General features: G+C 39.3%; 1 protein-coding gene and 2 long non-coding RNA genes across 5 annotated transcripts; all 3 read left to right on the top strand.

Moving 5' to 3' along the window:
- The first annotated feature begins 528 nt into the window (after positions 1-528).
- Positions 529-3,168, top strand: LOC139607131 (uncharacterized). Its single transcript, XR_011684794.1, has 3 exons — positions 529-845; positions 1,931-2,053; positions 3,015-3,168. It is a non-coding gene; the product is annotated as an uncharacterized lncRNA (long non-coding RNA).
- Positions 3,169-6,971: 3,803 nt separating this feature from the next.
- LOC139607032 (uncharacterized) lies at positions 6,972-15,942 on the top strand. The gene is made up of 10 exons (XM_071459594.1): positions 6,972-7,473; positions 8,672-8,743; positions 10,209-10,333; positions 11,283-11,469; positions 12,373-12,399; positions 12,997-13,076; positions 13,238-13,331; positions 13,430-13,537; positions 13,953-14,123; positions 14,700-15,942. Exons 1-10 carry the CDS (start codon positions 7,440-7,442, stop codon positions 14,837-14,839), a joined length of 1,038 nt encoding a protein of 345 aa, XP_071315695.1. The 5' UTR covers positions 6,972-7,439; the 3' UTR covers positions 14,840-15,942.
- A 1,882-nt stretch (positions 15,943-17,824) lies between these two features.
- Positions 17,825-21,065, top strand: LOC139607073 (uncharacterized). Of its 3 annotated transcripts, none has more exons than XR_011684769.1 (5): positions 17,825-18,379; positions 19,156-19,262; positions 19,352-19,711; positions 19,976-20,771; positions 21,051-21,065. It is a non-coding gene; the product is annotated as an uncharacterized lncRNA (long non-coding RNA). The 3 variants fall into 3 exon arrangements; XR_011684768.1 differs by having other exon boundaries at positions 17,826-18,379; positions 19,159-19,262; XR_011684767.1 differs by having other exon boundaries at positions 17,827-19,262.
- The last annotated feature ends 123 nt before the right edge of the window (positions 21,066-21,188 follow it).

Raw genomic sequence — 21,188 nt, 5'->3', positions numbered from 1 at the left:
GCAATTTGCAGTGGTGCACGTCTCCAAAGGAAATTATCCCATGTAATTGGAAGTGATGATTATGATATGATTAAAAACATCCTCAGCAATGGAACCTTAATTCATGTCTTTGGGCCAATCATAGAGATATTAAGGATAAATGTCTAACTGACACTCGAAACTGCCACAACTGCACAAATATGACAGAGGAAACACAGAGTGGCCTGAAAGTGACATGAAACCTTGTAGAGCAGTTTCATCATGGTTGCCTTTCACATTTACCAGAGAAAGCTTGAGTGTGTTGATACATATGAAAATGAGAAACTGGAAATTAGTTAAACATATACTTTGTTGTACAGTAGATGATTTACAGTGTCCTTAAAGATTTTGCAGATGCTTCACAGCACTAAGTTTTGTCATTCGGCTGCACTGTGCTTTAGAACTAAAGTGTTATATGCAATGCTTTTGCCACTTTTGATTTTCAGAATCTTATCAATCATCATCCCCATCAATGCAGCATCTTTTGTATGAAGTCCGTTGATTAATACAAAAATAGTTATGCGATTATTTTCGAAAATTTCCTCATTTTACTTTTAGTGCCTATAACTGCACCTGGCACTGTAGCATTATTAGCTGAGACAGCATGTGTGATGATGTCTCCTGCTGTGGTTAGCTAGTTCCTGTCATGTAACATGAATATATGCGCAAACACAGATGTGAGGTGATGGCAGAAACACAGTGGCAGCCTTCAGTCAGCTGGAGAAACTCTGGCACTCCTGGTTATTCTTTCATCGGACATTTGGAGAAGAAGAGAGGGGAAGAGGTGATGGCGATGATGAAGGTTTACCTGCTGATGTGGGTTCTTGGTGAGTGAATGTATCTGTGGTTTACTGTGTTTGGTTTGAAATGGCATCCTCACAGAGTGTGTCTCTACCACACTACAATGTGGGTTTTAGTCAAGTCACTCAAACTTGTGCTCTTTATCTGAATATTAGCCAAAGCCAAATACAATCAAGATGAACATTTGAGCATGAATTGTTTTTTTTCTCTTGTTGTGGTCTCTTTATCATTACAGCATTATTTCTATTTGCTTTAACATGAATGAAGAACAGTTTGACATATTTTAAAACTCTTTGGGTCATTCACTTCAATTAATTTCCAAACAGCACAGAAAGCATTTTAAAGGTAACTCATCACTGGGAAAGAGAAGCTGCAGAGGAGTCAGAACACTTACACTGTAGTGACAGAAATGTGCATCAAAGCTAACAACTCATCTTTTCTTCTTCCTCTTCATCCAAATGTGGCAACTTCCACTCACGGACCAAAACCTAACCTAGGTTTTGCACATGCAAGCAGCATGTCTTGATCTAATCTTACTCTTGTTGTGAGCAACTTCCCATCTGTATGCATGCTGTCTGAACTGTCCAGTGCGATTCAGGGTTTTCAACACAGTCTTTAAAAAGTGCACATATCACACCTCACATCACACACAACATAGCCACAGAAAATAGCAGTTTCTGATTTGCTGTCGTACAGGAAACCTCAGACACTTAGTAGTTCTGTCAGCAGCTGAACCACTGGTCGAAATCGCCAGGTCACAAAACCAACTTTTTAAAAATATCTAACAGTACTGTGCATAGGAAGGTCAAACATAGCTGTGGTTACCTCACACTCATTACACTCAAAGTGTGCTTCCATTCATGGGTCAGCTGGAGTCTTCATTCCCAAACATAATAGCTTTTAAATATAATAAATAACATAATTATTTGCTACTGATCATGGATATGAACAGTTTGGCTGCACAGAATCATTATTATCATATTATTATTTCTCTGGCTTGTCACTATCATCAGTTTATCTTGCGAAAAATTGAGTGTTTTTTCATGTCTAGGACTGACGTCACAAGCAAAAACAAATTTGAATTCTTTTTTCTGTATTTCTTTCCATGTAGCTGCCACACTCATTTTATCAAGGGGATATGTTGATGATGATGCTGAAATGGATGAGGAAAATTCTTCACCATATGGCAGTGGTGAATTAGATGAAAACGACCAGACCTCTTCCTTCTCCCCAGGTAACCTCAACTTTCATTGGTCTTTGTTTTTTTAGTTCTTTTCTTTATGAAGCTTTAACCAGCCTGCTTTTCTCTTAATGCAAGGGGTTCAGGTTTTATCTTATATATAAAATACAAATTTTACACAGCCTGTAACAATAAATCAATCAACTGACCATTAGCCTGGCTGAAACTATCCCATGCGCAGTTATTGTCCAGTCATAGCTTAGCAACCACAGCGGGCCTGCCAAGCTTTGGATGTCTCCACATGTTGAGGCAAAGAGTTTTGAGGATTGTGTCTTTTTTTTAAGTCCTATGAAACCAAAATTGTAAGAGCGAAGCTGCGTGCTAGCATCTCTGTCCCAGATCTGAGGGGAGTTTACACTCCAGCAACCTCAACTGTTATGTCTCGAAGGTGGACTAGGGTAAGCATGGCCAGTAAAACAACAATCAAGATAATGGAAAGAGACACAGTAGGGAATACGAGTGAGCAGTGTATTTATTCTATTTACAATGATACCAACAAAATGTGGGAGAAAACAGGACTGGTGGTTGCGCCAAAGAAAATACAATTAATAAAACCACATAACTTTGACCACTTCTTTTAACCAATGTGCCAATGTAGTGATGTGGATTGTGCAAGTGTGTAGAGTTTAGAGTGATGGATGGACTGGAATTCATACCTCACAGACCAGGAATTAATGCTTGCCTTTTTATTAACCCTAACTACAACTGTATCTTTCCCTAACCTTGACCTGGTGTTTTACTTGCCTATCCTTAACCGTACCTCAGGTTATTTGGCACAATCACTGAATGTGAACATGGTTATATGGTAATGCCAAAGTTGGCATAGAAAGTGAGAATTGAAGAAAAAGGTTGGCAACAAGCCCTGCAAGTAGATAAATCAATATGCTGTGAATTTTGCTTAACTCCCATGTTGTTTAATTTTAATGGTCGACCTGTTCTTTCTCTCTATCTACAGTCAACACCACCGGCGACCCCACCTCCTCCTCTGCAGCTAACTTCAACCCCCCTTGCCTTGTCTATGTTCTCTTTGTTTTGTGCATGTTAGCATATTAAAGACCGTTTTATAGCATGCTTGTCTTGATGGCATTTTTTTAAACTGTCTAAATAAACAGTAATTCAAACTGAATCTATTTAATGAAAAGGCTTGTTTTATATTATTCATTGCAATGTTTCTGTTTGCAGATGATGCCACTCTTTATCTCTAAATGAGCTTCTGATAAAAAGCAGGAAGTGAAGCCACTCTGTAAAAACAAATGCTCCAGCATCAGAACACTAGCTCCAGCAATGTGGGGCACTGAATCTGAAACGATTAGTGGATTAATCCATTAGACGAATGAAAGAGTTGATCAAACGGTTCTGGGAATTTGTGATTAGCAGATTAAGAATTTAGATTCAACATGAGATAAGATCTTAGATTATCAATGATGTTGAGTAGAAACCTATTTTATCTTCATAGTACAGTGTTTTTTTGACATTATTAAAGGGGTTTCATATAATTTTCCCAAATTGACATGATCTAAAAGTTGGAAAGTCTTTAAAACTAGATCCACACTCCCCATTCCAATCTGACGTATTCAGATGAACTACATTATCTTTCTCGATACTTGTTCCAAACCTGTACATTTGTCCTCCGACTTCCTGGCTACAGTCAGGAGTAGGTCTACAGTGAGTACAGTGAGCAGACAATGGCGACAGCCTGTGAACAAGTCTGCTGATGTGGTTAGTTGGTTCCTGTCTCAGTGCACTGGGTGTTAGGTGCCAGACAGCAGAAGCACAGTGGCAGCCTTCTGTCAATTGGAGAAACTTTGGTGGTCTGAGTTTTTTATCTGACATTTGGAGAAGAAGAATAAGAAGACAGGAAGTGATGATGATGAAAATAACGAAGGTTTACCTGCTGATGTGGGCTCTTGGTGAGTCTGTGAAAAAAATGGTCTAATTGACTAACTCACTGCTTTCTCTCTTGCCGGAACTTAGCTGAGAAGATTGAAATCACTCTATTGTCTTTATGATAAATATGAAGCCACAGCCATTAGTCACTTATATTAGTTTAGCATAAAAAATGGAAACGGGGGAAAGCAACAGGGCTGGCTCTGTCTAAATGTAACAAAATCTGTCAAAATGTGCTATTTGTTGTTGCAGTTTAACAACTTAATTCTTCTGTCTGTCTTCTTTTCCATGTAGCTGCCACACTTACTCTGTCAAGGGGAGATAATGATGATGAAATGGATTATGGCAATTATTCATTATATGGCAGTGATTACAACCTATTCATACCTGAAAATTTTTCCCACTTACAACCATGGTCAGATGATGAACACCCACCCTCGCTCTCCTCCTCAGGTAACGCCAGCCTCCTCTAGTCTGTTTTTCCTGAGTTGTTTTTTTATGTTAGCACACTGTCAGGCAGCAACACAGCCTCCCTCCCCTTCCACCTCATGTACCCATGATGTGAGAGCTTTGCCTTGTGAGTCTGAGGATGTTTCTATTTGGGATTTTTTAGCACGATCTTGACCATTACCTACACCCCCTTCCGAACAGTAACAGTCTAATTATAGCTTAGCAACCAGAACTAGGCAAAGAAGGCCTGTCAAGCCTTGGATTTCTCCATGTGTTGATGGGCGTGGGGCGAGGGGTCAACGGATGCACTACAATTTGTGTCACATCACATACCATCATTTTTCAGCCCTTTTCAACCAAATCTTAACCAATATTTAATTAGCCTAACCCATTGCCCAATCACCCATCATGATCATGATCAACAATCATGCCAATAGCTACCATAGAAAATGAGATTTAAAAAAAAAAAACTCTGGCACTGGATGAGGACTGAAACTTTAGTTACAATAAGGTCTGATTCTGGCGGGAGTGGGACCTCCAGAACCCCACACAACCCCATGATGTTTCTGGCATCTGGTACGCTCACTAACAGCTACATATACAAACTGAACAGCTGGGAGTATATACAGTATCTTACAGTAAAGTATTTACAATGAATACTGAGTAACAATTAAGGAATTAAGAGCTGAGTATTAAGCTATAGGAATCCGCCCTGACAGTGACAAATGTGAGGGAATGGAGGGCTGGAGGTGATTGTACCCTAACAGTGGCATTGCACCAATGATCAAACAATAATCTCCTGTTTCAGAGTATAAACTGCTCCAGGTTTACAGACGTCGATGGTATAAATACATATTTTGAATAAACTTTTGTCCCTAGCTTCTAGCACCAAATATTTAACAAACAACCTCTCTGTGCCAGTCGCTGGTGTGACTGGGCCTTTATTGGTGAAATCTTCGTAAATGTTGTTTAACAACCTTGTTGTAGCATTTTAATGGCTGACCTGTTCCGTCTCTCCCTACAGTCAACACCATCAGTGACTCCATCTCCTCCTCCTCCACTGCTAACCTCATCCTCACCTGCCTGGTCCACGTTCTCCTAGCATTGTGCACCTAGTTCTGCGCAATTATAAATACACTGTACAGGTTTTATTTTCTCCTGTTAGCGGTTTGTTTGCTAAAATGACTGTGGTGTGTCTGCTTATTTGTCTCCTTCTAGAATGGAAAACCTTTTCTCAGCTTTATTTCAAAGATTATTATTATGGTTCTCCTTCACTGATGAGTAGCTGAAACACAACCGACAAACAATCAAGTTCGATAAGGGAGTTTTTACTACTATTTGAATGTGTAAGGACAGAGGGTGTTATATATTCTATAGATAAATAAGGCCCAGTTGTGATATGAAACTGTAAAAATAATCTTTTACATGACTTTGCATTTGATTGATTGTCTGCATTTCAAAGTAGCTTGTCCAGTATGAGGACATGCTGCTTTTCTGTATGTTATGACTGTAAATTGAACAAGGCTTAAACTTTCTGGGACCTTGTGATTGGCAGGTTAAGAGTCAACACAAGATGAGATAAGATCTTAAATAATTTCGCTATTGATTAGAAATTAATTTTACCTCAATAGAACGACATATTTTTGACATTTCCAAAGGGTTTTTATCAACTTATACATAAGAATGGAATTTTTAAAATGCTCTGGAAGTCTCTGGTGGATCCATACTCCTCATTTTCATGTACTGACATGAGCTACAGTGCATGTACTAAATGTAGTGTGGGGAAAATGCATTTACATTTTCAGATTTAAATAATAAATAAAAAATACAAATATATTTATAAAAAAGATGCTTAAACAGTGAACAATATATGAAGCTGTAAAAATTAGCTCCCAATCGACCAGCTGTGACTTTAAAAATCTGCATATGTGTCAATGCATCAATAATAATATTTGAATACTATAATAACCAAATTAATAAATTTTAGATCATTTTCCTATGAGAGATTAAGCACCAAAAGCTTGTCTTCAGGAGCTTTTAGAACAGGTCTGTCATATTGTTGTTAAAGACTGTGTGCGTGTGTTGTTAAAGATCTCCTGCACTGTATGCCAAGGCTTCAAACATTACAAAGTGGTCATACTGATGTGCTGCTGAGGTAAAGAGTCAAACGCTAAAACTAGCATCCTGTGTTGATCTGGAGCTACAGCTGCGGTTGATGACTCAGTTCCTGAATACTGACTGATACTGAGAGAGATTTAGAGGGTAGAGAGACATAGACAGTGTAGTGTAGAGAGAGAGACCGTGGGGGTCGAGACGTTGAGAAATAGCGGGGTGAAGCAGAGAGAAAAAAGTGTACTATCTCGGGTGGAGAGAAAGGAAAAAATGAGAAAAATGTACAAAACTCTTTAAATCAAAAATTTAAGCTTTTGAGGCCTGTAGTTTTTTTAAAAGTTGCATTGTTAGCTGTTGATCTGACCTATAAAATAGTGTTATAGTAAGAGTGACGTGCTGCTGACACATTTATGACTTAGCAGTGTTTCAGTCACAGGGTCAATTTTTGATAATGAAAGTATATTTTGTTGGTAGTATTTATGCACTTTTACCTCACTATCATTTTCAGTGCAGGTTTTTAATAACTGATGAAATAGAGCGTGGTACTATGTACTCCACCACTGCCATACAGTGTACGATGACAGAAGTGAGGAGAAGAAAGAGAGGAAAAGAGAGGGAGTGAAGCAAAGAAGGAAGAGAGGCAGTCAGGATGAAAGAGAGGTGAAGAGAGACAGGGCGAGAGAGCTGCAGAGGTAGGAAGAGAGAGAGCGAGGAGGAGGCAAGGTTGAGAGATACTGAGAAAGAGTAGGTGGCGAGACAGAGAGAGACCAAAGCTGAGAGCTCAGACAGACGAAGCGAGAGTAGAGGTAAAGCAACAGGGTCGTGGAAAAAGGAACCAAATAAAGAAAATAAGAGACTCAACAGCCTCGCTGATGATCATCCAACATCTTTAGGGAACTAAATCTGAGAGAGAGAAAGTAAATCCATCACAATGACGAAGTTGTGGAGTCGCCTCTGCTTCCTCGGTGAGTTCGGCTCAACTGCAAACCTGCTTTCATCTGCAATCTCACATTTACTTTTGCTTACTTGTATTGTTTTTTTGTTTTTTTGAGTGCTAATAAACTTGTGTAAAAAGTGGGTTTATTGATTAGTAAAAATGCAGAAGAGGAACATTAAATCTGTTTGCAGATCAGTGCTCCCGCCCTTGCTTGCAGATTGTTCTCATGTTATTTGAATTAGGCGCTGGTTTCACTCACAAGTTCATATTTCAGTTGCTTCCACAGCCAATGATTCACTCTCCAAAACTTTCAAGGCCTTAATTTTTTATTATTTTTTTTGTCTTAAATCTATACTTGCATGTACTTTAAGATTCAGGAAGGTAAGGACTTGGGAACCCCTGTCCCCATTATACAGGAAGTAGGAAGGAGGACAAATATGACAATATAAGTGAAAATTATGAAAAGCCGCATTATTTATCATTTCAACTTTTATTTTCTGAGTGGTTCATTAATGCAGCCTCATTTATTCCACCTGAATTTGGATTTTTTATCTATTCAATATGACACTGAATATGTCTCTGAATATGGTAAATATTCCCTCACTATTTAAATTAGTGTATGAGGGCAGGAAACTATCATTTCATCCATCAGTCTTTTAGAAAGTGACTTGTTGAGCATCAGAAAATATGAAACTGTGTGTAAATGAATTTGTATTTTTCTTGTTGCTGTGTATATTGATTAATAATATATAAAACATAGGGTAGACAGATAAATAAGCTTCAGTTCCCAGATCACAAAGGTCAGAGGTCACAGTATATGGAATAAATGTCTAAAGTATGTGATTAATATACTTGTACTAATATGTTATGATATTTTACCTGTCACTGCATTTTCACACCAACGTTTTCACACATATGAAAACCTGTTGCAGCAGCAGCTCTGTGAAATAACAAGAACAGGTTCCTCTTAACTATACCTGAGTGCATGTTCAGAGAAAGGTTAACTTATGTTCTGTTTTCTGGACTGATACACATACGTTCCTTTAGCTTACATTAACATTAAGGTTCTTCTGCACCCACAGTGTATTTCCACTGTGTTTCCAGTTAGACCTCCATCCATTCCACTCTTATTACTACAGTACATAGACTTTAGTGACCTTCTGCCTAACTTCAGTTTTTTCTCTTCTTTATGTTTAACCTTTCATCATTTTGTCTTTCTGTCTCAGTTCTAGCAATTTCTTCCATTACCAGAGGACAAACGGTCACTTCTGATTCACCATCTAACAAGGAGACGGAAGGTACAGTAACAACTTTGTTAAATTTAGTTCAAGTTTATTTTAGGCAGCTTTGGCTTTCACTTGAGTCACTTAGGGAACCACTGCTGTACTGTCCAGGTCTGACAAGCACTGTCCTGTACTCTACTGTCTTGTTCTGTACTCTACTATCCCTTCTTGTACTCTACTGTCTCGTTCTGTACTCTACTATCCCTTCTTGTACTCTACTGTCTTGTTCTGTACTCTACTGTCCCGTCTTGTACTCTACTGTCCCGTCTTGTACACTAATGTCTCGTTCTATACTCAACTGTCCCGTCTTGTACTCTACTGTCTCGTTCTGTACTCTACTGTCCCGTCTTGTACTCTACTGTCCCGTCTTGTACACTAATGTCTCGTTCTGTACTCAACTGTCCCGTCTTGTACTCCACTGTCTAATTCTGTACTCTACTGTCTCGTTCTGTACTCTACTGTCCCATCTTGTTCTCTACTGTCTTGTTCTGTACTCTACTGTCCTGTCTTGTACTCTACTGTGTCGTTCTGTACTCTACTGTCCTGTCTTGTACTTAACTGTCTCATCTTGTACTCAACTGTCTCGTTCTGTACTCTCCTGTCCTGTCTTGTACTCTACTGTCTCGTTCTGTACTCAACTGTCTCGTTCTGTACTCTCCTGTCCTGTCTTGTACTCTACTGTCTCGTTCTGTACTCAACTGTCTCGTTCTGTACTCTACTGTCCTGTCTTGTACTCTACTGTCTCGTTCTGTATTCTTCCGTCTTGTTCTGTACTCTACTGTCTCGTTCTGTACTCTACTGTCTCATCTGGTACTCTACTGTCTCGTCTTGAATTCTACTGTCCTGTCTTGTACTCTACTGTCTTATCTTGTACTCTACTGTCACGCCTTGTATTCTACTGTCCTGTCTTGTACTCTACTGTCTAATTCTGTACTCCACTGTCTCGTTCTGTATTCTTCTGTCTCATTCTGTACTCTACTGTCTTGTTCTGTACTCTACTGTCTCGTTCTGTACTCTACTGTCTTGTTCTGTACTCTACTGTCTCATCCTGTACTCTACTGTCTTGTTCTGTACTCTACTGTCTCGTTCTGTACTCTACTGTCTTGTTCTGTACTCTACTGTCTCGTTCTGTACTCTACTGTCTTGTTCTGTACTCTACTGTCTCGTTCTGTACTTTACTTTACTGCCTTATCCTGTCCAGTCCTGACCTGTTCTGTCCTGTCCTAGTCCAGTGCTGTGTTGTAGCCTCTCATGTTGTGATGTTCTGTACTGTTGCATTGTGTGATGTTTTAATGTGTTGCAATATGTTGTGTGATATCCTGTCAGACCATGACGTGATGTATTGTAAGGTACTGTTTCTGCTGTACTGTGTTATCACAGTGTTGCCCCGTCACTCCATTACTAAGAGTAGCCATGGTGACAGTGCCTACATCCTTTAGAAAACATCTGGCTGATTGTATTTCCTCTACGTCTGACACAGGTTCTCCTACTCCCACCCCCCATCCATCTTCAGAGGAAGTGAATGAAATTGGCCTCCCCACCTCCCCACCTTTTCAGAGTCCTGTATCAAAGAATGCAACAGATCATAATTCAACTGACATTACGGTAAGAGCTGGTGCCAGCCTGAGCCAATAACATTAGAGCTGTACCTCTGCACCTGTAACATGACCATTCAACAGCTACTTTGCAACAAACAACGCCTAGCTTATAAATTATTGATTATAAAAAAATACCTGATGCTAGTTTCTCATTAGTGAAAATGCTGTACCAAACTACCAATAGCCTTTATTTCATATTAAAGAAATATTTCAGCATTTTTGGGAATTAATATCTTATTCTCTTTCTTTGGGAACTATGGCCCTCCTTAAATAAAAAATAAATTAACATAGCTCGTTTTCCCAGATTATTTAAAAATGCACACCGGCCATTTTCTGAAGCAGAGATTGGAGGCAGGAGGTTCAAGTCATTATGCTGTGAAGTATAGAGCATTAAAGCTGGAAAAATACAAACAAAATAGAGAAAAAAATGCTGTGTCAAGTTTGGTAAGAATCCACTTCTTAAAAATGTTGCGGTGTTATCATATGACAATAAACTGTTATACTGGTTATACTGGTTAGGCGATTGATTGTCAAATTAATTTAAACATTTAAGTCAAACATGAAGCCATCTTGGTGACAATAACATAACATTACAAAAATATGTAAATAGATGAATAATTATTACTAATTCTTCTCTGTAAGGGATGATCTCTCTCACACAAGTTTAAATTCTGCTGGAGATAAAAGGAATTCAATGGCTTACTGCAAGGCGGGAAATAAAATAAAATAAAATAAACATTAAAAACCTATGAAAAACTAAGAAACGCTAAAACATTTTCATAATTTAAATAAAGGACCCACTATGTAAAAGAATATGTTTAAAGTTGATTTCACAAGAAATTAATCTACACATGATCACACACTGTACAGTTAAATATATTCACTAAAGCCCTACAGTTGGACCTGCATGATATTTACTTATACAAACTGTGATGCCCCTTTGACATGTTTTACAGACTCCGGAAGAAACAAGGAAGAGTCAAGAAGGTGACAGTTTGTTTAACACAACAACGAAGGGTAGTGACAGAACAGAGGCACCTGTTGAGACAACCACGGCCAACACGACAGGAAGCATGAGCAAGGGTGCTGGAGTTGGCAGTGCGGCAGTTTCTACAGCGACAACAGGCATCTCAACAAAGCCAGGTAGCTGACTGTCACAGATGCAAAAGGCAGCTTCGTGAGTTGCGTGCCTCAGTTTGTCTTCCTGTGTGTCAAACCACAGCTATCACATGCTCATATTCTCTGGCTGCTACACAGACACACACTCTAACACATTCACACTCATCTGTCAAACCATCAAACACACATTCAGACACATGCTCAACGGCCGGCAGGACACTTTTGCACGCAAAGTGCTACCAGTCACACATACACCCATCCATCAAATTTCCGTACCAACCAGTCAAGTTTAAAATCAAAAATGTCAAAAAAAGAGGTTAGAAATTTGTCAAATGCAGATTGTAACCTAGAGAGGGCCTACCTTGCAGTTGACATAGAAGATGGTATCATCAGCGTAAAAATGGACACTGCATGCTCACTCGGAAAGTACATATTGTTCATGAATAAAGTAAATAGCAAGGGGCCTAATATTGATCCTTGTGGGACAACTTCAAATTTAAGCAGTCATCAACAACTGTCTGAACTGACTGTTAGGTAAGATGGCTAAAACCTTTGGAAAGCTGTCTTTGTTGGAAAGCAGTGGTGTGGATATAGAAAGGAAACATGGGGAGAGTGAAAGGGGGTATGTTGTGTTGTTATGTCCACTGCTGGAATCAAATCTAGAACAATGAAGTTGTATTGTTTCTTAACCACAAGGCCACCAGGATGTCCTTCATCCCATAACTGCTCTGTTTTAACGTCAAAATGTAGTCTCTTAAATGAAGAGAGTTTGGAAAGTTTTGGAAGTAATATTAAACACCTTGGATTTTAATTTATTCTGTTTCCATTCACCACTAAAAGGTTAGGGTTATGAATACTGACACCATGAAATGACAGTGTATTTTTTTTTTAACTGAACCAGACTAACCAGTTGTCTGTCTCTTTTAGCTGAAGACACGGGCAGTTCCTCCTGGGGTAAGGAAGCTGTACTTCATTTTTAACCTTAACCTAACCTGCTCTATTTTGATATGCGTTTTTCATTATCTTCTCCATAGAGCTGCTTCTGCTACAGCTACAGCTAGTATCACTTATTAATCTCTAATTCTAGGTTTCGCTGATGCACTGCCATCTAAATATGGAGGCCCAAGTGTTCAATATTAAAACATAAACATAAACATGTCATTTAACTAATTTCAACTAATATATAATTTCAACCAATAAGTAGGGAGATCACAATAAAAGTTTTATTTAATCCAATTTTCTTGTCCTAAAGTCAATTTTTATGAAAGCAATATTTTAACAATCTCCCATTGATACTGAACACTTTGAGGCTCCATACTAAAATAGTAATCCAGTATACGTGTCTAATAATTTTTGTTTCTACTTTTTTCAACAATTAAATAGTTTCAGTTACTTACATCACTCTATAAATATATACTTCATTTAAATTCTATTAGCTATTTATACATTTTAAGCAGGCCAGTTGACAATGTGTGGGCACAAATGGGCCACCACATCCTACCACTGCTACTAATAAAACTGAAAAAGCTCTCCATCTCTATCACTGTCTAGGTTATGTGATCCTGGGATTGATCATCGTGGTGATCGTTGTTCTGTGTGTCATCCTCTACTTTCTCAGGAGAGTCTCCAGGGTAGGGAAACAAATTATAGAGATGGAGAAATTATTTTTTTGGTGTCATTTCCTTTAAAATACATATTTCACAACCACTCACTTTATCATGTTAGAATGAAGATAGTTAACTGATGCTCCCATGTGCCATATTTTAGTGTACTTGTGTATTTGTGTGTCCAGACATACTCGTTTGACCTTCAGCGCCCAGATCCCATCATCAATCAATTCACCGAACCCACTGGAACCTTTGAACAAGTCTACCTGGATGACCTAGGTGTGTTTCTGTGCCTGTGGTTGCATTTAAATTAACAGGCCTGTAGAAGGCTATAAGACTATCCTGACCTGTGTGTTTGGTGTTGTGTTGTATCTCAGATCGACCAACCCCTAAAGATCAAGTGACCACCGATGACCTTTCACCTCCTCCAGTAAGCAATGGCACAAGTCTACAGTCGGAGGAAAAGGACACCAGTGGAGAGAACGGTACAAAATCAAATGCTTCTTTTGGTGCTGAAGGGCCGTTGTTTAGTACTTCAAACTCTCAAACATCAAATAATCTCTTCCTCAAAGCTTCTTCTTGAATGCAAGGTCAGAATTGGCCAAATGGCTCCATTAGATAGATCTGACTTTGGCCACAAGTTGTGATGTTCTGTATGAGACAAAGTTCTGGGTCCTGGGAAAAGTTCTGATGTTGGGAAGCAGAATGCTACAACAATGATGTTTTGACTGCTTCTGAGAACTTGAACCATTTCAGCTTTCATTTAATTTAGTTCCTATCCTTGAATGAACCATATTACCCAACGTGCTCTGAACATTTCCCATCGTCACACTCATCAAGTCCACCTCTTTTAATTATTCTGGTGTAACACTCTTGCCTTACCTTTTCTTCTCCCTCCAGATCCACAGGAACAGCCAGATGCAAATGGTCTGGAGACTTTGCCCACAAGTAACACCAGCCACTTATCAGGCGATGACCCAGATGACAAGACGTCCAGCCCACCAAGCAGTACCAACCTGTTCTTCGATGCTTCTGGGGAGGCACCACAGAACGAAAACAACAATAACCCATGTAAGATTCTTTATATGGATACTGACTCAAATCACGAATACAAAAATCACCACATGACTGAAAGGGGTTGTACAATGATTTAGTATTGCATCCCATTAAGCTGTGGGTATTGCAGAGCAATTGTAGTCATGATGAAATGCAAATACTTCTCCATACAACTCCCATAGTGCAACTCAAAAGCGTGTTTTGTTTGGTAAATAAATTACCAATAAATAAATAAATGCATTTTAGGAAAATGTGCAAACCTGGCAACCACTATAGCTAGTGAGGGCAAGTCTTTATGAGATGTTGTCTGAAATATTTAAGAGCTTCATATACACATATAATAAAGTGTACATTAAGACACCTTTTGCATTGTTAGAAGGCATCTTCGATCGAGCGAGGTTAGTTATGTCTGAAGAAGCTTTGAAGGCAGTTAGCTAAAATCCATCTCAGCTTTTGACTCCCACAAGAAGGTGTAAGAAAGGAAATAAGTATATTTCATCAGATACCATTATATATTATAGAAAATATTAATCTAAAATCTCATTGCTATACTTGTGTCTTCATTTTCCCCTTTCCTTCTCCTTTCATCAGCCGTTTTCTCCACCGACCCATTTGTTGAAATAAACCTGGATGAGCCGGCGTGGTGCGATCAGCTGCTCACCTCTCCTGAAGCTACCTCTTCTGTCCTCCCCTTCTCTCCTTTCTCCTTCTCGTCCTCCTCTTCCTCTTAACACCTTCAGCCATGACTCTAAGATCAACATGGAGGCAAAGACTGTATCTCTGAAACACCATCAAGATATCAACAACAATTTTCTCTTACATTTTCAGTCGGCTTCCAGCTCAGCGTATAAATCTCAACCAACAAGCTGTAAATACGAAGCCTGAACCATTTTGTTGTTGTGTGTTTACATTTGTTCTCCATCTCAAACTGTACAGTCTGATAAAGTGGTTGTTTTTCTATATGGAGGTCACTTTTAAGACAGTTACCTTCTTGTCATTCGCTCTGGTTTGTGCATCAAACAACAGTTAACCTGAACCTCCGTTAACCTGAACTAAATATTAGCTAGCTAACTAGCTAGCCAGAAATATGTTATTAGCATGGATGGATTTTGATAAAATGGGCCCCACAGGCAGGTAAAAGGTACATGACCCCCAGACTGAAAGATTATGTGTGGGCATTATGCATCTTTTAACTGACCTCTGTGACTTTCAAACATGGAATATTAACAGTCATTTTAAACATCATGCACCAGTCATTCCCTGACCTCTTCAGCCCCTGTGCCTGTGCACATTGGCCTGTTTGGAAATCCATCCGTGGTTATCACAGTTGCCTTTTTAAAGTTAATGAAGAGCCTGCGATTTTGATGGAGCACTATTGCCAATCTGAACGCAGCATTACCTCTGTTTCTCAAACTACAAAAAAAAAATATTGCTAGCAAGCTAATCTATATTTCTGTTGTGTGACCCTGACTTAATGCTAATTCAAGTGCCACAGTTACTGTGAATATGTTTTCTGTATATTTTTTTTCCAGTAACTGTTGAAATGCTGTAACACACATATACATTCATACACATTTCACATACACATTTTGAGGTTCTGTTTGTCTCTGTCTATAATACTAGAATTTGACCGCATTTTTAGTAGTTTTAATTTGCAATATTTTCATTATTTGTTTGACCTAGATAGATAGAAGACAAAATGAAAAACAAAATACAAATTACATTTCATTCTGTCATTTCCAATCAAACTGACAAAGAATTATAATTATATATATTTACAGGTAGTTTACTGTAGTTTCAATTTTACTTAATAATAAAACCAAAATATACCCACTTTCATTGCTATGATTTGTGTGAAATGAGCACTGTCAGCATTGGCACTCTGTCTCAACATGGTGCACTTTTACTACTTTAATTTCAGTTTCTCTTTACATTGTACAGTGGCTTGGTGTGAATTTTAAACAAATCTCTTGATGTCTTGATGGAATACAGGTTTTTGAGCCACATGAAGAACAGCATAATGTTTTAAATGAACAGAAAAATTTGTATTTGTGCTAGTTGTGGTCTCAGCACATTGACCTAATTGGCATTTAAATTTTCAGAGATGTTATCTATATCACATCAGAATAAATACAATAAAGATAATTTTGTATTTCTACTCAAATGGGAATTTAAATGCAGAAGTTTTAGTTTTACATTGTTGTATTAAACACTTTCACTTCAGTAAAGGACACAAACACTTCTTCCACCACTGCTGCTTGTTGACAAAATTAACATCACTGCAAATCTGGAAAAGAATGATCACTGACACACCACTGATATCAGTGTCAATATAAAGTCACTGTTGTCCATAATATTTGTGTGTGTATTTAATTTTCCCTGCAGCATCTGTTGGTGATTAAAGAAGAGGTTCCCCCTGGGTTGAGCCGTAGTCTGCATCAGGATTAATGCTACTATTAATTCAGTTTGAAACTCACTCAACAAGTCATAACCTGTATTTACACTCATTTAGATAACAGCAGTATGCAAGTTCTAAGGTCCTATATTTACCATATTTACTATGAGCAGATCACAATTCTGACTTTCACTTACTTGAGAAGGATAATAATAATAATGATGATAATAATACATTTTATTTGTAACACACTTTACATTTGAAGCAAAAAGAAACATCAAATCAAATCAAGTTTTATTTTTTATATAGCGCAAAATCACAACAGAAGTTGTCTCAAGGCACTTTCCAATTGGAGGAGGTCGAGACCGTCTCTATAAAGTATAAGAGAGAAAGAGACCCAACAATTCCCAGGCTCATTTCTTGAGTAATGAGTGTGTGGAGGATGCAGAACAACCAAAAACTTGGGAAATTCTATGCTTTTGAAGGTTTGGTGAGTACCTCTCGCTGCTGCCATCTTCTGATGGTAACACAGCAACTGCATCTAAGAAACATGAGATGCTGCAATGTACACAAGTTTTATATTCCTGCAAGTCTTCTTCACATTTATATTACTGCAAACCTCTGTCTCCTCCACAGCAACATTTGTAGTGACTGTGACACAGAGCTCCTATCAGGCAGAGGAGAACCACAACATCACACTGGAGTGGAGCTTCACACCCAAACCTCTCACTTCATCCAGCTTCTTCCTGACATGACATGAATGTGTCAGATTCAAACTGTCAAGTCCAACTCAATCAAATAAAGAACAATATGAACATTAGTTATTTCATTCATTCTCTTTAGTTAGAGAGAGAAAAGCCCAGTAATCCAGTGAGAGCAGCAGATTTATGAATAAACTGATATGATGGCTGCTGCCTAATGTGATGATTCTAGTTCAATTAAACTGTAGAAGTTGGTGAAACATCTGAGTTTTATTTTTATAGGTTGTGTCTTATTTTGGTGAACAGACAGAGGAAATTCAGTCGTTTGGGAAAATCACTTCTGCTACAGTAAGAGCAGGGGGAGCTCTTGGTCTGTGCCTCAGTCACTAACACACTTCATTGAGAGGGGTCCGGCTGCAGATCAGGGGGCGTGGCGTAACGATCCAGTTACACCCCCAAACCCCAAATAGGCCAATTGCATTCAAGCTGCGCCCAATCACGCCACGCCCCCTGGTCTGCAAACTGTAAACAAACCATCCTCTGCCTCTGGAGGAGAAATATCTGCAGAACTAGAGACAGTCCTCTTTGTGAGTCTCTCCTGTGATTGGCTACCGGGTGCAGCAGGAGGCGGTGACTGTTTGTGATGAACTGTGAGCCACAGTGAACAGTGTCTGAGCTTCACTCACAGTGAGTCAGCTTCTCTCATCTCACTGCTGCAGTTTCTCTCCTCGTCTCTGGTCCTGTTGAAGTTCTTCTCTGGGCTGATCAGTAGTTTCTGTAGGACATGAACACTGTGACTGACAGAAAACGTCCACACTCAAATATAATCAGCAGATAAAACAACAACTAAACAAACTGAGGAACAAACTGGATCTGCAGCGTTTCTCATGTTTTCAAATCAAACATGGAGCTGGTTCTGCTTCTGTACAGATCCCTGCTCTGAGCTGCCTGAAGTTCAGTTCAGACTGAAGAGGAAGTGGAGACCAACACTCGGTGGGTGGGTGGAAAATACCAGGGTGGAGTCTCTCTCAATATCAGCTGCGACAGATCAACAACAAGCTCCATGTTTATGAACAAATTGAAAGAAACTACGATTCCACTGAACCTTCGTCTGCCTCTGGTGTGTTTCTGTGCAGGATCTGTTTGGACCTTTACTGTGACAGAAGAGACACAAGGTGATGTGTAGATACAGAGCTGCTGTTAGTGTTGTGTTCATGCTGGATTTGTGTTGATGCAGAAACTTGATGCAGTTTGACTGTTGAACTGTGTGTAGATGTGAGTGTGAGTCTGTTTTCTTCATTGTTGTGTGTTTGACTCAGTGTCAGATCAACAACCTGCACATTAGAGAAGAAGCTGCAGCGACTTTTTCTCTGTAGATCTGAAGACTTTGACATTTTAAAGACGTTTCAGAGACTTTTCTTCCTCATGAAACCAGCAGTAGAAATATATCAGAACTCAGCTGCTTCTGATTGAACAAAGTCTCCAACATGTTTGAATATTTCTTTGGACTGAAAATGTTAAAGTTTCTCTTTAGTGACGATCCTGTCGAACAGCTGCTGAAAGACTTGTGGGCGGAGTTATGCTATAAACTCCGCCCCCTTTTCCAGGCTGCAGAGACTCTTCTTCCTCATCCTCCTCTGTCTCTCTTCATCCTGTGTCTCAGCCTCAGCTCAGAGCTCACTGTACTTTTCACTCCTCTTTTTCCTGCTGTTCTTTCTCAATTTTCTCTGCTGTTTATTCTGAAAATGAAGGTGTGTCTGAAACATCAGGTTGTAGATTAAACTACCCAACAGGAAACAGTCAGTGTGAGCATTAAACTGCTGCTGACATGTTGATCAGCTCCATCAGGAACAGGCTGCTTTCACCACGTGTCTTATAATCCCTCTGTACTGTCCTCACTCTCTGTCTGTGGCTTCTGAAGTCAGTAAAGACTCTAAATCACATCTTTTAGCAGGAAAGTCGTCACTTTCCCTAAAGTGGAACAAAATGTGAAGGTGAAGAGAGAAGAGAAGATGATCAGCTGCTTCCTGCTCATCACACTGAGCTCCTGTGTCTGTGGTGAGTTTACTCCAACACTTTATTATCCATCAATAATACAAGTCCTCAGTGAGTCTGCTCCTCACTTTCCCTCTCTGTCTCCTCCACAGCAACATTTGTAGTGACTGTGACACAGAGCTCCTATCAGGCAGAGGAGAACCACAACATCACACTGGAGTGGAGCTTCACACCCAAACCTCTCACTTCAAATAATTCCCTTACTATCTTCTGTCAACTGATAACTGATCACAGATTCTCAATCCTGTATCATGTACATGAGGGTGTTGAGGTCCCAGAGTCTCAGGATGAACAGTTTTCAGGACGAGTCCAGTCTGACAGAGACGCTCTCAGAGAAGGACGAGTCAGACTCCATGTGTCCAGACTCAGGACTGAGGACTCAGGACTGTACCTGTGTCAGGTCCTCACTCCTGATGGGAGGGGCTCTGAGGAATGTCTCCTCAACGTCTCTGGTGAGTTGATTCAGTAGAACTCAGTAGAACTCAGTAGAACTCAGTAGAACTCAGTAGAACTCTCTTCTTATGGATGTTATCAGTGTTGTACAGACTAAACTAGACTTGATGCAGTTTGGCTGCTCAGCTCTATAATATTTACTGAGATTATAATTCATGATACAACAAATAATGAACTGTTCATAGAAACAAACATCGTCAGGTTCAAGTCCAAACGGTTCACATTTTAATTTTGGACTTGAAGTATTTTTATGTCTTTTACAGCAGCTGTTGATCAGCCCCAACCTGAGACACCACCTGAGAGACCAGAACCAGAGAGTTGGGGAAGGATCGGCCTCTATGTTGGACTGACAGCAGCAGCAGCTACAGTTCTACTGGTTCTCTGTCTTCTGTTCTGCTCTGTTCTCTGTCGTCGTTTAACTAAACCTGCTGATGAGAAACAAAACGTCTCTGCAGCTGTAGAGACGTTGATTCTCTGTGAGAAACAGACCAACACATCTAACAGGACTCTGTCTGAACCACGTTTCTCTATCACAATGATAGAACCTGAGTCAAAGAACCCAGACACAGAATCCAGGACTCTGTTCTTGCATCATCAGTCGTTAGTGTCATAAACTGACTTGTGATATAAAATGCATGTTTTTCTGTGTTAAATGATGATGTTCATATTGTTTAGAGTTTGAGTTTAAATTCGGTCATAACATCATTAACAGCTAATATCAGTGTGAATAATGTTTCCACTGGATCTGAAACAGTGAACAGAACATTTGACTAAACTCACTTTAGATTTGAAGCCTCCTTCAGCTTCACACTCATTATTATTATTACTATTATTATAGCTACTGAATGAAACTGTTACAATGTGCAATAAAGTTTCCTCATGTACGGTTTATAATGTGAATATACTCTAAATAAATCTGTGTTTATATGAGAGAAGAAGTTGTGTTTCTTCCCAGAAGTTGACAAGACTTAAAACAGTTTATTGACAACAACTATAATAAACTTTATTGAATCAGAGCTTTACAGGAGCAGAAGTAACCTAAGCTGTTTCATTTTGTGAGTCAGAGAGTGAAAGTAAAATGTGTCCACTCAAGCTGTTTCAAACGCTCTCACAATCACATGAGGTCATAAAGTGTAACGGAGCCTATCATGGCCCATGGTGCAACAAAAACTCAGATCAACCTGCTACACGACTCCTGGTTTCACCGACATTTGTAGACATGTCCTCGTGTTTGCACCTTTATTATGACAGAAGAGACACAAGGCGATGTCCGACCACAGGGTTGTATTATTGTTGTGTTCATCCTGGATTTGTTTTAATGAGTAAACGTGGAGGGAGGGGGGGGCAAAGCGCAGATATCAATTCTAACATCTGCTCTTCACCCGCTGCATCAAGTGTAGACACTGATGACACTGGGTGGTCAGACACCCAATCTGACCTCTGACCTTTCACCTCTTCCTGTCAGAATGAGTCAGA

Source organism: Trachinotus anak, unplaced genomic scaffold (genome assembly GCF_046630095.1).
Source record: "Trachinotus anak isolate AG129_WGS33_773 ecotype Australia unplaced genomic scaffold, CSIRO_AGI_Tana_v1 ptg000023l, whole genome shotgun sequence".
Taxonomy (NCBI): domain Eukaryota; kingdom Metazoa; phylum Chordata; class Actinopteri; order Carangiformes; family Carangidae; genus Trachinotus; species Trachinotus anak.
This window is presented reverse-complemented; position numbering and strand designations above follow the sequence as displayed.